The 23,896-nt window shown below is 35.0% G+C and overlaps 1 protein-coding gene and 1 pseudogene across 1 annotated transcript; one reads left to right on the top strand and one right to left on the bottom strand.

The window, feature by feature from the left end:
* The first annotated feature begins 494 nt into the window (after positions 1-494).
* On the top strand, positions 495-4,492 carry LOC145585065 (protein disulfide isomerase-like 1-3; annotated as a pseudogene).
* Positions 4,493-5,384: 892 nt separating this feature from the next.
* Positions 5,385-15,610, bottom strand: LOC145585064 (chorismate synthase 1, chloroplastic-like). The gene is made up of 13 exons (XM_081641812.1): positions 15,306-15,610; positions 13,876-14,026; positions 13,451-13,527; positions 13,308-13,366; positions 12,464-12,547; positions 12,271-12,363; positions 11,841-11,921; positions 8,339-8,470; positions 8,091-8,193; positions 7,913-8,007; positions 7,746-7,811; positions 7,524-7,608; positions 5,385-5,758 (listed from the first exon to the last, which is right to left on the bottom strand). Exons 1-13 carry the CDS (start codon positions 15,439-15,441, stop codon positions 5,616-5,618), a joined length of 1,305 nt encoding a protein of 434 aa, XP_081497938.1. The 5' UTR covers positions 15,442-15,610; the 3' UTR covers positions 5,385-5,615.
* Between the last annotated feature and the right edge of the window lie 8,286 nt (positions 15,611-23,896).

Genomic DNA, 23,896 nt, shown 5'->3' with positions numbered 1-23,896 from the left:
CTGCACCATTTAAAAAATACAGCTTCAACAATCCCAGGCAATCTATGGAGATCAATACACAGATGAAACAACGATCACATAAAACTAGTAAATGGTTTAACCTGGATACGACCAGAACGATTTGTTTTTGTCCTAATCTTCCCCTGTTCATTCATGTAAAACTCATCATTATGTTCACTCTTAGTCATAAAGGTACCTAAATAAAAACAAGTCAAACTCTAATCAAACACTAGTAACAGAAAAAGTCAACTTCTCGGTAGGAAATGTTTACATCATTTAGTCAGTACTAAAATAGGCAAAGCCATGGAATTTAGTCCCAATCATGTAGTAGATCTAATCCTCAAACGTGCAATTATACTGTACAACTCTCCAACACGTTCTTTTGCACCATTTTACATATAAAAAAAAATGTCTACTTCGATTAAACTCCCTCAATAAATCTGTTTTTTTTTTTTTGTTTTTTTGTCAACACTTATTCTTCCTAGCAATCAAAAATGGCTGCTCTCAAAACTCTCCTCTTGGTGCTTCTCCTCCTCGTCTTCCTCGTCGCTACCCTCACTACCTCCGCCGATGAAACAGCCAAACCCATCGTGGAGGATGACGAGAATGAGGACTTGAGTTTCTTAGAAGTGCCTAAGGCGCCTAGAAACCACCCTTACTATGCTGACCCAAAGTATAAGCCACAAGGGGATGATGAAATTGACCTCGACGACTTCCAAGCACCTTCTCCTCCTGTTTTTGACGACAAAGATGTGGTGGTGCTAAACAAGACCAACTTTGATGAGCTCATCAACACGACCAAGTATGTGATGGTTGAGTTTTATGCACCGTGGTGTGGGTATTGTAAGCAGCTTGTGCCGGAATATGCAGCGGCCGCTACCGAGCTGAAGAAGGGAGGTTCGGATGTAGTGCTTGCTAAGGTTGATGCTATTCAAAGGTTGATGCTATTCAAGAGACCGAGTTAGCTGATAAGTATAATGTTGATGGATTTCCTACTCTTTATTTCTTTGTTGATGGTGTATATAAGTCATATGAGGGTGAAAGGACAAGGTGAGTTTCTTTTTTTTTTTTTTTTTTTTTTTTTTTTTTTTTTTTTTTTTAATGGTTGATTGATTGGAAACTTAGGCCCAATTGAATTCACTTTATTTAGAGGGAGCCCTAATTAATCTCTGAAATAAATAAAATTTGTTTATTACATGGCATTTGGTAAATAAATCAACTTTTTTATCCATTTATCATCACTTTGGGACCCATTTTTATTGAAAAAGTTGTTGATTTATTTACAAAATTGTCATATGATAAATAAAATTTTTGCAGAATTATAATTATTATTCGCAGTTATTTGTGTTTAATAAAGAAATCATAGGGGGATTGTGAATAACTACATAAATAGCCTCATTTTGAATTAATGTGTAATTACTTAAATTATATTGCAATTATTCTTACTTTTTGTTCAAGCATATTATGAATTGAAATCAAACATTTTTTTATTTTACAATGTCTCATTTTTTTTTTATGTGAATTGAAATTTTCAAAAATTATACATAGTAATTGTAGATATTTAAAGATTAATTGTGTCCGTATTTTAATATGAAAAATGAACCGATCATATTGTTTTATCATTCAAATACTATGCTAGTCATATTTCAAACAACTACTATAAAAATATCCCATTTATTTTAGATGATTTTTAAACATTTTAATCAATTTTCAAACATTAATCAAGCACTATGGTTTTTGTTTTTTAAATGAACATTAAAACTAGTTTTATTCATTTCAATAAATTGAAATATGGGACTGAGGGAGAGTTTTATTATTTGTTATTTTTACGGAGTTTTGTTAGATTACTTTTGGATATGATCAGGAATAAAAATTCCCTCTAACTGAAATTACTTCAGAAAATAATATTTGTTGGATAATAAATAGTTAGCTAAACACATTTTAAGTAGTACAACATAATTTACTAGTTATTTAAGAAAGAAAGTCATTTTTCATGTATTTTGACAGGGAGGGCATAGTTTCCTGGCTAAAGAAAAAGACAGGGTATGCAGTTAACAACGTGACAACAGTTGAAGAAGCAGAGAATATCTTGCTTGCTGAATCAAAGCTCGTCGTTGCGTATGTTGATAGCTTAACGGTACATTTTGAAATCTTACACTCTTTGTTTGTTTCAGAGAATAAGGCTGATATATTTTGTACCAATTATTGGCAGGGCCTAAACAGCGAGGTTCTTAATGCTGCAGCCGAAGAAGAAGATGGTGTCAACTTCTACCAGACAACAAGTGCTGATGTAGCTGAAGTATTTCAAATTGACTCCAAGGCGAAACGCCCTGCCTTGGTTTTGTTGAAGAAGGAGGTTGAGAAGTTATCCCATTTTGGTATGTTTTATCATGTCACACTACACGCTAAACTCTGTTGTTAACAATAAACACTTAACCAAATATCAATAATGGTAATGAATTAGCTTTTATTCACTTTAAATATTGTATGGTTTGTACCTATGACCATTATGTTACGCTGGCTCTAATATCATGTTAGTGGACTAACTCAATAAAAAAAAAAAAATTAAGCTGATGGTTGAAGCCCAGATATATATTTTATTCTATATCAATACTACGTGAATTCAAGTTCAATTTTTAATTTAGTGTTTAAAAAAATGAGTTTTGCATTGATGTTTACAGATGGTGATTTCGCAAAATCAGCTATTCTAGACTTTGTGTCCAAAAGTAAACAGCCTCTAATAATCAATTTCAACATGGAAAGTGCTTCATTCGTTTTTGAAAGCCCAATCCAGAATCAGGTGCTATAAATAAAATTTCTCGTAAACATGTACATACATTGTCTCTCTCTACTCAACTCCGAATTTTAGAATACTAAGACAATTGGTTGTTCTTGTCCAGTTGTTCCTTTTCGCTCCTGCCCAACATTTAGAGAATCTCACCCCTACACTCGAGGAAGCAGCTAAAGTGTTCAAGGGAAAGGTATGGATGATATAATGAAGTCTTCAGCTTGGTAGTATGATCACCCTTCAAGTACTATGTTAATTAAATTAAACGCAGTTATTTTGAATATTTAACAACTGATAATTTATCAAAGCAAACAAAGAGTTAGTTTATCAAGTGTTTTTCTACATGTAATTCTCCTATAAAATCTGTGTTTTTTTTTTTTCTTTTGCATTGCCTGTTTTTCAGATCATTTTCTCGTATGTGCAAATGGACAATAAAGAATACGGACAGGCAATGATGGATTTCTTTGGGGTCGAAGGAGATGCTCCAAGAGTTAGTCCCGTCCTATTCTAGTTTTTTTTTCATTTTTGTCCTCGTGTTTTACCTGAATTATGAAACAATGTGCCTAATTTTGCAACGTTTAGGTTCTTGCATACTCTGGAAATGATGATCGTAGGAAGTTTTTCCTGGATGGGGATATGACATCTGACAGTGTTAAGGTAATAATAATTTTACTGATCTTGAAAACTCGATCATTTTTTCCACATCTAGTATATGTTGGCGTAACAAATTTACTTGTTCTCAATGTGTGCAGTTGTTTTCTGAGAACTTTTTGGCAGACAAGCTCGAGCCATTCTACAAATCCGATCCTATTCCAGAGAACGTGAGTTGCAGATCTTATTCTTCAGTGGCTTTCTATGACATTGTGTAAATCTTTGAATTTTTAAAATTCTAATTATATTTTTTTTCGGCTTCAGAATCATGGAGATGTGAAAATTGTTGTGGGAAAAAACTTCGATGAGATTGTTATGGATGAATCAAAGGATGTACTTCTTGAGGTGATAAATATTTATAACTTCGCATTCAGTTACTAATAACGAACAACTATAACCAAATGTACTGATGGTCGCTCCATTGTCTACAATATTGTCAGATATATGCTCCTTGGTGCTCTCATTGTAAAGCACTCGAGCCAACCTATACTAATCTTGCTGGACATTTGAAAGGAATTGAGTCGTTGGTTGTAGCAAAGATGGACGGCACTAAAAATGAGCATTCAAAAGCTAAGGCAAGTTTTGTTTAGTTGTAGGCGAAACTGTTCCATGTATCTTTGGTTTCAATTGGATTGTTTTTCCTATGAGTCTTATGACTATTGTAAGAGACAGTTGGAGTCTTAAGTATATCCGATTCTTGTATATCTTCAGGCGCGGGGATTTCCCACCATTCTTTTCTACCCTGCTGGAAAGAAGAGCTTTGATCCGGTCAGTAACCTTTGTTTAACTTTTCTTTTTCTTAAGAATGCAAATCTATCTCAATTCTGTTAAAATGTTTGTTAAGGTAATTGCTATGGCTATTTGCAGATTATTTTTTACTCGAATCCAACTGGTGCGGAACTCTACAAGTTCACGAGAAAGCATGCTACAACTCCTTTCAAGATTCAAAAACCAATCTCTACATCATCTGAAGATGCTGAGCCTAGCATTGCTGAGACAGTCCCAACTACAGATGCTGCGGTCGGTAACCAAGATGCAAAGGATGAACTATAAACATACTAGTTAGAGAGTCTTTACAATGTATTAGGATCATATACCTTAAATTCCACTTGAGTATTTGGTAAACTTATCTGGTTATCTTATATATAATTGAAAATTTTTATTGGAAAATATTGATTAACCTAGCTACTTGAATGAGTCATAATTTTGCACCAGTAGTCCAATTAATAAATAAAAAAATCGAAAAGTGTAAACAAGTTCACTTTCAAGTAGAACGGATAAAATTTAGTGACAAAAAGATAATAAATATAGGCTAAAAGATCATGTTTTAATCAACTTGATTAGTAGCAAATAAGATTCAAATTCGTGTTTTCAACTTGATTAATAGAAAGAGGTACTTTAATCACCCGAACACTAAGCTTAATCCAAACATAAACATTGGTTAAAAATTAAGGGGCATTTGGTATAAATACTGGAAATGGAGTGGAAAGATAACAAACAAGTGGAAGAAAAGGAATTATTTAACACTTACCTTTCTATTTATTTAGTTTAACCATGGAAAGGAATCACCTAAACATATTTCCTTTCCTTTTTGCTTGAGGATGGTAATTGTTACCTTAGGTTTTAGAGAGGTAACAAATAGTGAAAACCATTACACCTAGGTAATGGTAATTGTTACCTAAACCTTCTTACCAAACACTTAGTAATTGTAATGGTTTAGTTGAATCCATTCCATCCCAAAAAAACACTCTAATCTAACATGATCCAAGTGTCATAATAGACATTACTTGACATCCCTTTTATACAAAGTAGAGATTCCAAGATAGATTAACAAGTTTATCCCAAAATTTCAAAAATAATAATTAATGCTAATACAAGGAATGCAATATAAAGACCTAAACCAGAAGGTATAGTAAATGCTTACATAGTAGTGTAATCAACTGAAGAGCATTATTGACAATTCAATTTGTTCCATTATGAAACAGAAATAATTTCGTAGCATTTCTAAACAATAAACAGTTAGGACAAAGTAACGCAAACAAAATTTTACAAGAATTACAGGTATAAGTTGAAATAATTATGTCCAAAAAAAAAGAGAAAAAAAAAAAAAAAGATACATATAGCATAAAACCGAGGTTCCTAATTTGCAGGGTTGCAAAACTCGCAACGGAAAAACTTAAACGCTAGCCTCATCTAGCCTTGGTAACTCCATGGGTTCCTGCAGGGCATGGTTGATGGGGAATAACTCACACTGCGCATATTGTGCCATCAACTGATCAACAAGCACTAGTGCTACCATTGCTTCCACCATTGGTACAGCTGAAACACAATTTTCAGAAAATTATGGAAGGATTAAAAAAAAAAAAGAAAATCTACTAACTTCAATTTTTTAACATTTTAAATACGAAGTATTAAATTTAAGGAAAAATTGACAGGAGTAATCCCAACTTTACACGATTCGTCCAAAATAATCCCAACTTTCGATTATTTTTTAATAATCCGAACTTTAACTTGAATTTGCTTCAAATGGTCCCAATAAGTCATCAACCTACGGTAATCGGTTAATTATGCCACGTGGTGCTTTCTAATTGGTTTAAATTTATTAATTTTTTCAAAAATATTATTATGATTATTAGGAACTAATTAAGCCTCTACTTAATAATAATTAACATTAAAAAAAATAAACGCCTTTTTTTTGTAAGAACACTACTTACTAATAATTAACACTTGAAAACTAATTAATAAAAAAAAACACCACCACTCTCCCCCAACTGCAAACCCAGACCCTTCCTTGCTGGCGCCACCCAAATTTTCTAGTGAGACTAATGCTAGTGATTTTGGCCAAATTAGGTCTGTCCCCAAATCACGAGCCTCAGATCTTGAGTAGTGCCGGCCAGATCATTATCAACAGAAAATGGGCCTCCGACTGTTCTTCAGTTGCTACTCCGGCAAGGCGCAAATTTTAAGATGCACCATGGTGCACCTAGAAATAGGTGCACCATGCCTATACTTTTGAATATTTAGTAAAAAAATCTAAACAATTGCAAACTTTGAATATGTAGTAAAAACATCTAAACATCGAAAATTTTGAACATTTAGTTAAAAAAATCTGAACAATCGCAATGTATCACGCCTATACTTTTGAACATTTATTTAGTAAAAAAATCTGAACAATCGCGAATTTTGAACATTTAGTAAAAAAAATCTGAACATTGCAAATTTTGAACATTTAGTAAGAAAATCTGAACAATCACAATACACCACGCATATACTTTTGAACATTTAGTAAAAAAATATGAACAACAACAAATTTGAACATTTAGTAAAAAAATCTGAACAATCGCAAATTTTGAATTGTTACAAAAGAAGTTTGTCTGACTCGTAATAATTCAATAGTTTTGTAATACAAACTGAATATTTACTGTATAAAATATGAACATTTCTTTATAAAATATGAACATATAAATTGCATGTTTATGTTCAGTTTTTGTGACGTGTTCATATTTTTTTACTAAATGTTCATTTTTTTGTAAAATGTTAAATTTTTTTTTACTAAATGTTCAAAACTATAGACATGGTGCACCTATTTCTAGGTGCACCATGGTGCACATACTACTAATTGCTGGCAAGGGGTAGGGGAAAGGGGGCAGCGCTGACGGGGGAGGGGGCTGGGTTGGGCGGAGGTGGGGGAACGAATGTATTAGCTGGCAGGAGGGTGGTTGGTGGGAGAGGTATATTTAATTAATTAATTACTTAATAATAGTTATTATTTATGTAAATAATAATAATTATAATAATTCAAAGTTAACCTGTGTAACCGGTCAAATGGGACTACTCAAAGCAAATTAGTGTTAAAATTCGGATCATTTAAAACAATCGAAAGTTGGGATTATTTTGGGCTAATCGAGTAAAGTTGGGATTATTGCTGTCAATTTTTCCTAAATTTTTTTTAAAAAAAATTAATTAATTTTGTTTTTAGAATTGCATTTCAAGGCATTGCATTGAAACCAATCAAATACAGGAGATATTTAGCACACTAGATTTATAAAGCACAAACATAAAATAGTTAAAAATGGAAGCATACCTCGTGGGACAACACAAGGGTCATGCCGCCCTCGAGCAATAAGTTCTGTATCCTCTTTATTTCTTGTAACAGTATGTTGTTTCTTCTGCAAGACCATGACATAAACCACCAAATTTTCTTACATTCTTTTACACGCATTAGGTAAACAAATAACCTTAATAACTAGGGAAAACAATCAGTTTAAATACAAAAACCGAGCAAAGAACATGAAAGGGAACTCACTGTAATTGTAGAGGTCGGCTTGAAACCTATTCTCATATAAATAGTTTCACCATTGGATATTCCACCCTGCTCATGGAAAAAATACAGTTTCAACAAACCCAGGCAATCTATGGAGTATCAATACACAGATGAAACAACGATCACATAAAACTAGTAAATGGTTTAACCTGGATACCACCAGAACGATTTGTTTTTGTCCTAATCTTCCCCTGTTCATTCATGTAAAACTCATCATTGTGTTCACTCCCAGTCATAAAGGTACCTGCATAAAAACAATTCAAACTCTAATCAAACACTTGTAACAGAAAAAGTCAACTTCTCGGTAGGAAATGTTTAATCATCTACCTGCAAAACCACTGCCAAACTCAAAACCCTTTGTTGCGGGCAATGACAGAGCAGCTTTAGCCAGCTCAGCTTCAAGTTTGTCAAAAACTGGTGAGCCAAGTCCCTGGTATTATATTATTTATTAACAAATTTAAAGAGACATTTAGTCAGTACTAAAATGGGCAAAGCCTTGGAATTTTATAAAAACTTCTATGAGGATAACAATGACTCATGGAACTAGTAACACAGGTAGAGCAAAGATATCTTACACGTGGAGGATTTCTAACTATACAAGTGACAGCACCACCAACGGAATCTCCTTTAACTCGAACTGCATCTATAGCTGCAATCATTTTTTCTGCATATTCTGGATCAGGGCACCTGACAATATTACTCTCTATCTGAAAAGAATTGAGACAAAGAGAAACCTTGTCATGAATAGTAGAAATGGAATTCATATCTAATTCCGGAATTTAACTAACACATAATCATACTTTCTGCAAGGAAAATAAGAAACATAGAGATTTTATATTTCAAGAGTAACATAATACACCTGAGAAACACACAAATAAAAATATTGTAGTAAATTGATGCAGCAGCTTCCAGTCACCAAACTTCGACTATATAAAATAAAAGACCCTACATTTACACCCTTAAGCTAGAAGAAATATATAAACTCATTCAGCCACTTCCATATGAAATAGCATTGATTGGTTCAAGAAGAAGATATAAGAAAGTGCAATCTGGATCACAGAAGCTTGGTGTTCATATACTACTTTATGGCGTTTAAGTAACTTCCTGTAAACTAAATCCCCATGGGATAGGCGTCAGTAGATATGGCCTTTAGAGGACTAGTGAGATCCACTGGCTGATTAAAGATGGATTCTTTCACTTGTTTCTCAAGCATACCTTCCTCCAGTAGGAATTGCATAAACCAAAATATTTGTAACAATCTAAACTACCAGCACAATTGATTCAGTCTAGAAACCAAAAGTACCAAGATTTCGGCTATCCTCTTGCTTAATCACTTAATTGGCCAACAGCTCAATTTACATAGAACTGAAGTATCAACTGACTTCTTACAAAGTGTTGCCTGTTTATTTGTTGCAAACGCCCAGTAATTTGGTCAAATTTCACCTCTATTATCTCCAATCTGCTACATATTGGCTTATTCACTAGATCACCCAGATTTGGAAAACTGGGAATTGAAACTCAGTAAATATACTAATATCGGTCAATTTCCTCTTTGCTTGTTCCTTTAGTCTGATAAAAATTGGAATATTTAAAAACAATAATTCCTGAAAAGAATATTAGAACAGAACCAGTTTTTGCCCATTCTCTATCCTGTCACTCATAAAACCTTGGACTTTCTACATCTTTGGTCATGGAAGTCAGTAATTTGTGGAAATTACACTCAAGCCAAACATCTGCTACGTCAATATTTCCTTGCGAATGCCCATCCTTAAAATCTTTAACAGAAATCCTTCAGCAAGAGAAACGGCCAAAAATCTAAAATTGGCTCAATACTACAATTCTAGTCCCAAAGCTAATGCACATTTCTTGCCATTTGTTGCCCAGGTTCAGGTGTATAGCTTGACTTGGATTACTGGGGTTTTGACCTTTTATAATTAAAACAATCACAGCGTTTATGAATCATAATCTCAGACTTATAAGCTAGCAGGGATTTGTCATTGCGAGCTGGCATTTTTTTTAATTGATCTATTCAAAACAAGTATTTTGCGACGGATTATCAAAGTGATTACTCACTTGGAGGGAATGTAGGAGCTTGAATTACAATGAGTTAGAGAATACCTATCATGCACGAAATGGTAGAAGAAAATTAAAGTTCTTTCTCTACCAACTAAAATCAATTGCTCTTGATTCTTATACTGCAAAATGCTGAAACAAGCTTGAAGATGGGAATCCAGAAAAGCATCTAGTAGACAGAGAAATCTCGAGAATCCAGTGTTACGGATTTCTTATATTTTATGAAAATCCGTGAAATAATTCAAGGTCATATTGAAGCAAGCAGTTTCAAAGTCCAAGCCTGTTACACAACAGTTTTCAGAATTTCCTGTTTTGTTGCCTGGTCCACCATACTTCATCTTTATTCTACAGAGTACAGAGTATGAAAAAGGACTATCTCTTTCTTTGAAAATTACACCTTAACCATAGAAAATGTCTTAAGTTTGATGAAGAAACTGAGACAGAATTATATTGCAGGAAGGATTAATGAATTAGCTTCTTTTTTCATCATATATTACCTAAGCAAGAGGAAGATGGTAGTGGATTCAAATTCACAAGTAAGATATCTTCAGATTTAAATTCTTTACAACTATGTTATCCCATAGAATTTTTAATTCTTTTCTTCATGTCCTTACTACTACTTAAACAAAATAGGACTTGAGCTTTGATATTACACAAAACCCATTCCCTCAACTCAATTTCTGGAGCACGCAATACTTAACCCAACCCAGCATTTTTCAACCCCGTCTATCCAATTTAAACTAACCTTTCAATTTCCCCAACCCATAACCTTACAATTCCAAAAGAAACTCCACCAACCCCACCCAAACCATACTTTTATCCAATAACAAGTCCTGGGATTACATTGCCATAGACTCATAACCAAGCCATTGGTGAATTTTAAATCTAACCTGTAAAAGCAGCGATGCTAGATGAATCAGGGTCTTATTTCAAGTGCGATGAAAAGTGGGACAATGACCGTCTTTATAATCATGCTAAGTACTAGGCCTAAGTGAAATAAGATTTATGGTTTTGAAGATTTTGTTTGGATTTGAGAATGCCTTGAGGAAGAGAATTAGTGAGAAGATAGCAAATGGACCTAAATTTTTATAAATAGTTGGTAAATAGGAAGGAAAAACAGTATCTAAGGAGTTGAAATGCTGAATTAATGTGCTTGAATTTATTTGGGATAGCTGAGCATCTCAAAAGCATGAGATATTCATTTAGATTTTTTGGCATCCTCATTTATCACGTTCAAATGAATTTAAATATCAAAGACTGAGATATAATTTTAATCTTTACTTTCCTGATTTCAAGTCATGGTCCTATCCCATCTCTATTAAAGAGGCAAAGGTGTTATGCCTTGCACAAATCAAACATGATAGGAATTATGCCTTTTCGAACGTCAATGGCGCACTTATTAACCCAAAAGGCCAAAACATTATGCCTTATAAGATATTTAGACTACTATAATGGCAGGCCATATATAACACAAGTTTTCGGGTAAAACTGGGGTAGTTTTCACTTTTAAGATGCAGAGTGAAATCATTAAATTTCAATATTTGCAGGGTCGGGTGACTTTCAATAGAATATCAAGTGGAAAGGGCACTGTCTTTGTATACACCCAATAATCTATCCTACGTAAAATTTCCGCTGTTGAATTACCAGATTTTATTGAATCTATGTTATTCTAACTCTTCATATGTATTATGCTCGTTACAAGTATCCAACAAGGATACATAAAGTTTTTCGGTAATTTCCACAACTACACACGAGTCTCCATATCAATAAAGGAGTTTTACAAAAATACAAAGGTGAATTGGAGTCTTTAAGTAACAATTTTTTATCAAGCAAACAGGAAAACATTTTCATTTCAATAATATTCATCCTCAACCCGAACAAATACAAGTAGTATATAATTTATATTAAGCACAATTTCATCAAGATCAAGTTCACCATTGAAAATTGGACTCGGGAATGCCTTATAAAAAGGTTAACCTGTGAGATTGAAAGTCCTAACCATACCTGTTCAAGAGTCAATGTATCATTATCGATAATTCCCTCTGGCAGAACCACCTTGTGCACTTGGGATACGTAAGCAAGAACCTGTAAAGTATCATGTGCCAACAATTAACGTCGTAAAATAAAGTGAAACAATTAAAACCCATAGGAAAAAAGTGAGGTAATCAGTAATGGTGGAAGTACCAAAAAATGCGCATCTTTATTCTTGCACGTACTACATCAGAAAAAAGTCATTTGTATTTACAAATTGGCAATTATAACTTAAATCTAATGCCAACTTGGCTTTTCAAATCTTGAAAGTAACTCAAAAATGTGACAGGAAACAACCAAATTATTTCAGCAGAATAAAGCTACTTAAAGTTTCATGCCTAATTGGATGCAATAAAGTCGCAACAATCCACACGAACCAATTAGATGCAAATGAAAGATTTACCTCAGTTCCAGCGAACTTCTTAAGTATCTTCTTAGCTATGGCTCCAGCTGCAACTCTTCCAATAGTTTCTCTGGCAGAAGATCTTCCACCACCCTGCAATTCCAGTGACAACAATTCAATATAACCAGGAACATTTCACTACATGCAATTTTCTGAAAACCAAAAACATCAAATCAAATCAATTGGAGATTACCTGTACGGATCTAACACCATACTTGAAATCATAAGTTGCATCAGCATGAGATGGCCTATAAGCTTTTGACATTTCGCTATAGTCCTGGTAAGAGAGCAATGCCATAAGTCTTCGTAATTCAAGCAAATAATAAAAAAAGAGCTTTTGTCACAATAATAAAATTCTTATTATTTTATTTTATAGTTTTATTCAACCTTTTTCTTTTTATTTTCATATGAAACACCTATTTTTTTGTCACAGTCTGACACACTCTACTTTATCCATTTTAGGTGATTTATACTCCTAGAAAAAACATATTCATATAGGATTTTGTTACCTACATCTCAATGACTTTTAATGTACCAATGTTTATGATGTTTACTTATTGATAATTAAAGATACCAATGGTTCAAGTTATGCACCGACAATCGTGAGAAAGTGCTATAAAAAGGGAGAGTTAAAACTTTTAAAGGCAACCATCCGAACTAAAATAAAAAAATAAAAAAAAAAATCTTAGACACAAATTTATTTCCACTTAAAATCATTAATGGCCCAAACATAAATCAAACACCAAACAAAATATCAATCAAATGCCATTATGATATTGATATACACATGTTGCATAAGCATGCGATCATAATAGTTACAAATTTAAGCTAGTTCTTCTATCAATGTAATCATTATATTTCATTGTGAATAAGGAAAAGTTAACCACTTACTTTATTTTTTTAAAAGGTCATCTTCAAATATTTAAGCAACTAATTCAGTGACAGGACAATAACCAATAGTATTGCATGTCTAATTACACGATGGACAATGTGTAATACAATAAAAATTCATTTAACATGTAGCCAGAAATACTTACACCCCCTCTCTGGTCAGTATTAGGTACATTTACTGCAATTGGTGATCCAGTAGTCATTCCTACAAGTTAAAATATCACTATTAAGGTCACAAGTGATAAGAACTAAAATTGCTAAATATTAAAATTCTACATATTTAATTTACCTTCAGCAACTCCAGAAATAATTTTGCAAGTATCTGTCTCTTTCCTTGGGGTAGTAATCCGGCTTTGGCCGGGCCTCCTATATCATAAAATAAGAAAAAATCAAAAAAATCCTTGAAACCAACAACCAAAATATATAACAAACAACACAAAGAGAATAATCCACAACACCAACAAAAACCAGGTCAAGCTCATCAGGAATCCATTTATATATACCAAAATCAAAGAGTAGATACACTTCAATACCACTGAAAGTGTTTCATGAGTGTGTATAGAAAATATCAACTTGGATAATTCAATAATGACCATTATAATGTAAAATCCTTCAGTTTTCTTCATTCCAATTCTTGCTTATACATCCAGTTATCCACTATTACAAAAGTATTGGGTCAAGGAAATGGTGCAGTTTAACCTCAATGTCAATTACCTTCTATCAAGATCTACCTGTAAATCTTCCTCAGATAAGGGAAGTCGAGGTGGGACGCCATCAACCACACAACCAACGCCGCCACCATGTGATTCACCATATGTTGTAACACGGAAATAATTTCCATATGTACTTCCAGCAGCTTGAACTTCTGTGATGAACAAAGCAGAATGATAATATCTACTAAGTTACTGCTTGTTTCTAATACACAAAAAGATATAGCTAAAATTTACGAAGTATTTACTAGGAATAGTTGATGTGTTCAGCTCAAAATAAACGTTTAAAAAAAAAAAAAAAAAAAAATTAAAAAAAAAAAATCAAAACTTCAACTTCTATCATCTACTGTTAACATTCACATGCCACAAGATGAAGTCCAATCCATCCATGAAGTTTTCATAAGGGTCTTCTCTATCCCTTCTTCTACTTTACAATTGATTCCCTTGGAATTGTCAAGATCAAACACATGAAAGTTACATATATCCTTTTACTTCCAACTAGTTTCTTACTCTATTTTTTATTTTTTTTTCTTCCTAAACAAGCTGCAATAGAGCATCCCATATTCCCTAAGGCCCTAAATTTTTGGCATCATCATAAACATCACCTTGTACCTCTCAATAAAAAAAAAATGTCAAAGGACCTATGTTTTAATCCTACTCAGGAGAAGCAAATCTTTAGAGTTCTTCATGAACACTCCTACCATTAGCTATAGATTTCCTAAATTCTAGTTTTTGCAAATTTTCTTTCTGAAATAAACCTTGCCAATATTTATTCAACCGTGCACCAAAATATATAATCACGTGATCTTGTTAGACTCATTTCAATAATGCCTTTACTAAACTTCAACTCCGTATACCATTCACATACCACAAAACTCATGGGGACTTCTTTCTATGTCGCACTTCCCAAAAGTTAAATGGAAATCCTGAGCAAGACGAGGCCACGGGTATTAACATTGTTTCATTACACAACAAACTCATACGAGTACTTATCAAGGTCGAATTCTGGCCCCTAATTTCTTTCAAATCATTATTTATAAACATCAATAAACACAACAAAAAGTCAATTATAAACAAATCCAGCCATACAGATATAACTATTTTATCTGCTGTTTCAATCACTATCCTTAGAATTATCAAATATCAAAGCTAATTTTTCCTCAAAAAAAAAATATCAAAGCTAATTCCTGCCAAAACACATTCATAAATATCATCATTTATCTTACTCAAAAGTCAAAACTATATCAAAAAGTCAAATGACTGCGCTTCTCTCCTACTCTAAACTTGATCAAACAAATTGCATCAAAATTGTAATTAATGCACATTAAATTTCAATATTACTACAAATTGTAATTCTAGCAGCAAAAGATTAATCAATCAATCAGATATAAGCAATTAAAATACTGAAAAACAGCAAAATGATCCAAAAAATACCAAATTTCCCAGGTTTTCGGCGGAAAGAGATTTGAGCAGGAGGAGACGATAATTTGCGAAAGCCAGAATTAGAAGATCCAAGCGCACTCGAAGTTGCAGAACCCAAGAATTGTTTGGAAGAGAGAGACGACGCCATTGAAGATCGAAGCTTAGAGAAAAATAATTATGATTAAGCTAATTGTGGGTTGGAGTAGTAGAAAAGAACAGATGTATTTGGAAATGAAAGAGGATGAATAAATTATGAAGTTAGGCTTATTTAGTTGGAATTTATTTGGTTTGATTTTATTTAAGTTTGTGAATGGAGGGGGTTGGTGAACATGAGAGGGTAGGTAAGTGGGTAGTTACAGGTTAGCCGTCGTGCCTTGTTCTCGTTCATTTTCTGCCACAATTTCGACCTTTTCAACTTGAGCCAAATCTAGGGGTGAAAGTTTGGTTTTCGGTTTGGTTTATAGGCCAAACCGAAACCGAACCACCCTATTTCGGTTTCGTGATTTTGTAAACCACACCGCACCACTTAAGAAAAGAAACCGAACCAAACCAAACCACTTAAATTTCGGTTTTCCTTAAAAAAACCGAACCACACCGAATTTTCATCGTAATCATCAAATATTGCAAAAAACCGAACCAAACCACACCAATCAAAACCAATCCAAACAAAACCAAACCATACAAACATAATTAAACAAGTTTTATTAACATCAAAGTTACAAATCAAAACCAAACCAGACTAATCCATACAAAACAAGTTTTAACATAATTAAACAATTTTTAACATACCAGCAGCAGATTTTCCCAAAAAAAAAAAAAAAATAACAGCAGCAGAATGGCATATCTGTAGGCCAGCAGCAGTCAGCTTTCATGAACACAACATCAGCATGAGTTAGAAGAAGAAGGAGCAGCACTGCAGCAGTAAGGAGAAGAAGCAATTGAACAATTCAGCTTCGCAAATAGGTGAAATTGCAATTGACCTTTGGACGGTGGAAGACTGGAAGGTGATAGGTGGTCGATGGTCGGTGGTCCGTGGTCGGTGGATGGTCGCCGGTGGAATGGAGTATGAGTGTATGACTGATTGGGAATTGAGAGTGAGGGAGAGTGAGAGGCGGAGAGAGAGGGGCTGAGAGAGTGAGAAATGATTAGGGTTTTTTTTTTCCTTTATATACTGTGTAAAATTGGGCTTGGGTTTTGTTGGTGTTGGGCCGAAATTTCGGTTCGGTTTCGGTTTTTCGGTTTCTTATTTTCCGAAACCGAAACCGAACCATATAATTTCGGTTTTTGGTTTTTGCAAACCGAAACCAAACCACTTAAGAAAAAAACCGAACCATATTTCTTAATCGGTTTGGTTTTCGGTTTGGTTTGGTTTTAAACCGAGTTTGTTTCACCCCTAGCCAAATCGACACAATATCCAAAATTGTATGATGGACTGATGGTTTTCTAACAAGAGTGACAACCGCTATACTCGTAACGTTTTAAGGCTATATTCTTTAAATCTGCTCTGCTATATTAAAATTTGTCTTATTATGTTGAAATTTGATATACTCCATTGAATCATATTGTTGTGGATAATAACACTTATGAAGAAATTCTTCCATCCTCTCTTGTTCTTGAGAAGGTTTCCAATCCTCCTAGAATATTGGATTCTCTTACCATGATTGCCTTGTCCCTATCCAAAAACAATAATGTTCCTCAAGCCACCAATCCATCATCGTCAGTCCAAACGCGTTGATCCGGGGGTATAAAAGGTCCAACTCACTCTTTAGAAAGAAGATCTTTGGATCGATCTCATCTTGCTTTTTTTACCTAATACATATAAGGAACGCTACAACCTTAATGTTCAGAAGCTGCGGGCGTGGAAGCCCATTAGTTTTTCATCAGAGGATGATCGAGGTTGTGTAACCTTAATGTTTTCACTGAACACTAAACGGGCATTCTCCGTGCTGGTATGACATCAATCACTTTTACCTGTGAACAAAACTAAAGCTTTCGCGTCACCCGTTGCTTGTTGGGCCTCACTTTCTTGCGTCCGTTCGTTAACTCCTCGCGCCACTGCCGCCGTTTCTAGGACCGACCGACGCCTTACCTGCACAGGCAAAATAGCTAGGAATCTTCCGTCAATGGAAAAAGGCAAACCTTTTTTGAATTGGTCAGCAGGTGCGCGGAGCCGGAGCCCGGCATGTTCGCCCGCTGGGCCGAGATCACTAGTAGGGTCATCTCAGGGTGAAATGATTCATGATGATGCAGGATTCGACCATTCTAAGACTGCTAATGGGGTTTCTGAGCTCCATGTTATTCAAGTCCTGAGTTAGAAGTTAAGATAATTTGAAAATTCTTCTTCTGGGAAAGACCCTTTATTGGAAGGTCTTACCCAGAAAAAACATATTAGATATCTAGACCTTGGTTAATATCTCTCTTATGTTTTTTTTTTTGATAAAGACTTAGGCCAATATTAAATGGGTTGTTCTTTTGATAAATGACTCATTTTGGCATGGGATATGTCCGCCTTTTCAAAGAGAATCTTTTGGGCATTACTTCAAATAAGGGTAAGTGTTAAGTTACTATTCATAACTTATACCACTTATTATTGAGTGCCTTATTAGGGCTTGTTCCGATGTGCTGAAAATAACTTAACTGAACTAATTGGGGCTTAACTAATCTAAATAGAACTAAGCTGAACTGAATTGAAATGAATTGTTTATGAGAGAAGGAATTAGGAACTGAACTTAACTTAACTGATTGGAGCTGAACTGAACTGAACATGCCCTTACATTTATCTTTTATTTTTATTTTAGCTCTAGCATCTTCTCGTCATGAGACTAGACTCATCAAATAATAGCCCTGTTTAGGTTTTGGGTGCAAATAACCATTTAACCAAGGAAGACTTGGCTATAAACTGCAAAGCTTGTGCTACTGATCTCATTCAAGAGCAAGCAAAGCCAACTTTCCCTCCTCTAGATGCATCAGAAATTTGTAAGCGGGTGTTAAGTGTCTTTCAAAAGCATCACCTTATGAAGAAAAGGGACCATCAACTGAGTATTGAAATAGACCAATGCTTGGCACTAATCGAGGAGCTAGAAGAGGAAGAGCGTAGATTGTGTGCCAAACAAGCTCAGATTGAGTACAAGCTCTCTGAACATGAGGAGGAGAAGAGGATAATCAAGCTTCAGATGAATAAGTATATACCTTTGGTCTAGGATTCGTTGTCCTAATTTGACCAACCATGTCAATCAAATAGCTTTGGTTAACAAGTAAGTTCTATTTAATGAGGTCAAGAAAAGAGCAAAGTCAAAGAAGTTACTATGCCGGTGAACAACACATTTGTAGTACATGACTATTATCAAAAACTTCTCATTAAGTGCTTTTGGGAATAATTCCCCATCTAACTTGATATGAAACAACCAAGAATAGAGGGGAGAATCAACCAACAACAATTTCAAACCAATAACACTACATAAACCTATCTCAAAAATCACCAATATTTATGAAATAGGGGTTTTTAATCAAAGCCATCACCAAATTAAATAATGCTAGAATTAAGATGTAACCACAAAGATTACAAAGTAGCAATCACAAAGATAGCAAATAATCACAAAGATTATGGGTAGAGAAAGAAATCTCATGAGATTCAATATTAAGCAAAGATTCTTCTACACAGCAACCTTAACCCTATATATAGGGCTCTACAAACAAAACCTAGAGTTCTTGAATTACACCCCTTGGTTTACAAATGAAAATCCAAGATTAAAAGCAAGCTAAGAAAAATAGAAATAAAGAACAAAAGCCGCTACAAATAGGGGGGTCTAGAGCGGTCGCTCCATAGAGAGGAGTGGTTGCTCCAAAGTTTCTGCCAAAATATCACAATTTCAAAGGAGCGGGCGCTCTAAAATAAAGAAAGGACGCTCCAAAAGGTGAAGGGGGCGCTCTAAAATAAAGAAAGGACGCTCCAAAAGGTGAAGGGGGCGCTCCAGCAGTTCTGCCTAGACAAATCAATTTCAAACGCTCATAACTTTTCATTTCTCGCTCAAATTGGGCATGTGACCTGTCGTTGGAAAGCTCTTGGACTCTACTTTCATCTCCAAATTGAATCACTTGAAATTTTAATATAACAAAGAAGATATGGTTGGTTGAAGTTGTTGAGTAATACATTAATAAGTTTTCTCTCTTAGCTAACACATTGAGTCCTTGGAGCTTTATTCTAAGCAAACAAAATGTTACTCGAGTTAGTTTGATGATGGTCAACCCCGAACAACTACATGTCACAACTACATGTCACAACATATGCCCTTCTTCAACTTCCTCCACTAAGTTCCATGCACATGCATCTTAACTCTTGCAACAAATGGGCATTTCTAGACATGACTTTATGCACCTTGAATGGACCTTCCCATTTAGAAGACCATTTTCAAAGATATGATCCTTGTAATCATATTCAGGAAGCTTCATCTTCTATACCAAATCCCCTTTAAGAAAGATTTTATGTTTTTACCTTTCTATTATAGAATTTTGCTACTTGTATCTTCTTTGCCTCAAACTTTGCTAGGTCTGGCAACCTCTCACCTTCAATGTTCATTAATTCAATAGACTTAGACTGGCGATAGTCTAAGACCTTATGAACTTAAGTCCATTTGCTTAGCTATCCTAGCAAAAGCGCTCAATTCTGCTTGGATCACTAGTTTATGTCCATACACCAATTGGTAAGGAGTTGTTTTAATTATAGCTCTTTTTATAGTCTTGTATGCCTAAGTGGCATAATGTAGAAGAACATTTCAATTTCTAGGATTATCATCCACCATTTTAACAATCCCTTTAGAAATGATTTAATTAGTGGCTTCCACTTTTCCATTGGTCTGTGCAAAGTATGGAGTTGAGTGGATCTTTTAGACCTCAAACTCTTTTAAATAACAGTTGAATTCATGTCCTGTGTAATTGTTTGATCCACTGTGATGGATTCAGGAATTCCATGTCTCATGAAGATTTTTTTTTCTTCTCTGAACACAATTATTGCCTTGGCATATAACTTTTGAAATGCTTGGACTTTAGAAAACCTTTTTGTTCCATTAAAATATTTCTGATTTGTTACAGAAAAACCTCTTAGTTGATGATAGAGTAAGGAAGAATTATGAAGAAGTCTTCTTCCAATTTGCTAGTATTTTGGTATTTAGAGGTGGACATTTTCTGGGTACGTGTTTTGCATATGAGCTTATGAACTTATCTTGTGAAGAGAAATTGAGATTGAGGTCAAATTGATAGGATTTATAACAGTATATTGCATATCATTGAATTAGAGACAACTGCTTGAACTAAGTCTGTTGTTTTAATTGTTTTTAATTTGTCCGTGTAAGCAGTCTCAGCCAAATTTTGGTTGTAGTAGCCTCTAACATTGTGTTCACTGGGTGGTTTCAGCAATGCAAAGAATCCAAGTTGTTTTTGTTCTATTCCTCCAGCTGCAAGTTGTGTTGTACGGGTGGTAGCAAGGGCTAATACACTAGTCTTATATCTTTCCACAGATGCGGCAAATAGTAAAACGAGATTGCTTCAATCTCTTTTGTTATAGATGGTAAGCCTGTACATACCTCGTTCAGCGGCCAACTCGGAATTCAGCTGATAAATGGGATGCCTTGTTGTGCAGGCATGGTCTTGCGGATGATTCCCAGGTGAGATTATATGTTCTGATCTGATTGTATATTAACTAAGGAATCCATTTGGTTTCTTTTACCTACTAATGTCCGTATCAGTATTTATGATTTTTTTCTGCAATTAAACCAGTGTTTGAAGTCTTATTATCAAGTTTTTGGGGTTTTAAATGTTGGTTGTGCCTAATTACCTATTTTCATTTACTGCCACCTTGGTAAGAAATTTTCATCTATGACTGCTAAACATAAGTCCTAATCAGTCTAATGTTTCATCTCTTCTATAAAAACTTCTGACCTGCATTGCCTTTTGGTTTATAGAATAGCTTGTAAAGTACATTAACTACCATTTTCTTTAATTAATTGACTCTTCAATTAATTCTTTTTACACGTTGATGATAGTTTTTTCTTTCTTTCTTTCTTTTTTATTTTTTAAAAATAGGAAAATTTGTCAAAAATAAGCCAACCTTTGTTCGGTTAGCTCAAAATAAGTCAATCTTTTGATTAATTAAAAATAAGTCAAACTTTATAAAGTATCTTCTCAAAATGAGTCATAACCTGATGAATTATGGGGTAACTTGTTGTTCCGGTAAATTATGCCATGTGTCATTATGTGGTTGGTCTTTTTTAAAAAAATAATTAAGATTTCTTTTTGATTAATTATTATTAAAAAAATCAATTTAACAATTATATCAAATAAAAAAATCAAAAACAAAATAAAACTAACCACCCCTACCCACCAGCCCCCCTCACCACAGCTCCCCTACCACCCGGCCATCGGTCGGGGGCATCCTCTCCCCCTCCCTTTTATCTCCCAACCCTAATCCTCGCTGTCTCTTCCGCCACCCTCCTCGGTCCCTCCGACTCCTCGTTCTCTCTCTTTAATTTCGACCAACCCTCTCTCTCTCCTCCAATTCCATTTCTCTCTCTATTACTTCCTCCGATTTTGATGATGAAGTCGCCATTAATGGCGTCAAGCTCAACAACTCTGCTATTTTCGATGATGGGTTTTTCATCATCATTCAAATCGACCATTTCTTTAACCCCAATCTCACTGTGGGACTCAAGTACTGAGTTGGGTCCGATTCCGAGTACCCATCACCTTCTCGCCTCACTCCGGTAAGTACGGCGACGCCTAGAGGTTGATACTCATTGATTGCGGTGTTTCTTGATATGTAATTGACCCAATTGGACAACAATAACGAAAAATCATTAACACTGTTTGCACCAACAGATCACGTAATGCATCAATAGAGGCGTATAGTTGGGTGTGAGTTGAGTTGGGGTGATTTGATTTGTCCATTAGATTAAGGGTTAGTTTGTCGTGTGTGGGAAACCGGGAAAGGGGAAAAGGAGGGATGGGGGTGTTGTGGGCGTGGGGTCGCCGACGCCGTGGGAGGGGGAGGGGTGGGGGTGGTCTCTAACAGGTTGCCGGTGGCAGGAAAGCTGGTGGGTAGGTTGGCAGTGGGTAGGGGGAGGGGGTGGCTGGGATTCTTTTTTTAATCTTGACGTGGGGAAAACTAGGTCGTTGAACTAATCATCCCTACGGTCAAACAAATTTATAATCACTCAACTACCTAAATACAAGTATAGAGGTAAGTCAAGGGTCGAACCACTAGGAACGGTTATGTTCAAGTATTTCTAATTTACGCCTAAGCTAGGTCGAAGTCTAAGGTGAAAGGTAGTGCTATTCTACTTCCTAAACCAAGCAAACAAATGAAGCACTAGGGAGTGGGGATCAACATGCATTCATGATAATCAAGCTAATTAGGGAGTCAAGCAATCCAAGCAATGCAAAGACAAATAGTAGGAGCAATTAGGAGCATTCAACTAATCATCTTCATACTTTCTAACATAGATTTCTCTAGTGTTAAACAATAGGAAGAAACATAATCAAATACTCAACCAATTATGATCAAATCAATATCAAGTGGCCATGTCAATCAATTCAATCATGCAATCAATGCTAGCAATCATGGTTAGCTATTCCAATTAACTAAGCAACATGCAAACCTCTATGAATCAATTTAATCACAACACAAGAACTACTCAAATTCCCAAATCAACCTCAATCCATCAATCACACATGTTTACCCAAACCCTAGCAAGTAAACTACTCAAGAAACATGATCAAAACTACTATCAACTATAGAGAACAAGAATCAACAAAATATCAAGAATAATTACTCTAATCAAACATCAAATATCAAAATCAAACCAAACAAACATCAAATTAAACAAAGCAATTGAATGAGATAGAGTTTAGAAATGCTCATTGATAATTAGGAAGATCTCCAACACAATTGTCACACTTGCATCTTCAATCTCTCAATCACCATTGAAATTCTTCACTTTCTCTCTCTAAAACTACTCCTAATCTAGAGAGAGAAGCTCTCAACCTAAGAGAGAGAAAACTATTCTAAAACTAAAGAATTACATGAATGAAGAATAAAGGAAACTAAAAACTATATAAACAAAAGGAGAAAAGAAGCTTAAAATCGTAAAAGACCCAGTTTCCCGCGCCCGCGGAGGAAGACGGAAACCCCGATAGCCGCGCACGCAGCCCAAGCCCGCGCCCGCGGGGCCAAGGCCCGCGCCCTCGGGGAGCCCTCGGGACAACCGCGGGTGCTTACTGCCCAAAAACGGCAGTTTTGGAGCTGCAGCAATCCCGCGCCCGCGGGTACTGTAGCCCGCGCCCGCGGCAGAATTTCATGGCTAACTTCGGAAGGCTGTAACTCTCAATCTATGAATCGTATGAAGGCGTGCGACCTATCATTGGAAAGCTCTTTAAGTCTAGTTCCAACCCAAATTGAATCACATCAATCCGATCTGTAGAACTTGAGATATGGCTGAAACAATGCACAAAGGTCCTATTTGATACTTTGCAATCCTTCGTTTTCCTTTGTTTCAAACTCAAATTCAATTCCGAAAAGTGCATATTGATGCTAGTGGGTGCTATTTTCAATT

The sequence above is a fragment of the Chenopodium album genome, chromosome 16 (assembly GCF_948465745.1).
Source record: "Chenopodium album chromosome 16, dcCheAlbu1.1, whole genome shotgun sequence".
Taxonomy (NCBI): domain Eukaryota; kingdom Viridiplantae; phylum Streptophyta; class Magnoliopsida; order Caryophyllales; family Amaranthaceae; genus Chenopodium; species Chenopodium album.
This window is presented reverse-complemented; position numbering and strand designations above follow the sequence as displayed.

Excerpts from the sequence above, each read along its gene's own strand:
- LOC145585064 (XM_081641812.1), bottom strand. The coding sequence starts at position 15,441 with ATGGCGTCGTCTCTCTCTTCCAAACAATTCTTGGGTTCTGCAACTTCG. Across the intron at positions 12,364-12,463 it reads ATGGTGTTAGATCCGTACAG|GGTGGTGGAAGATCTTCTGC; the intron begins GTAATCTCCAAT and ends CTGGAATTGCAG. Across the intron at positions 11,922-12,270 it reads AGAAGTTCGCTGGAACTGAG|GTTCTTGCTTACGTATCCCA; the intron begins GTAAATCTTTCA and ends GATACTTTACAG.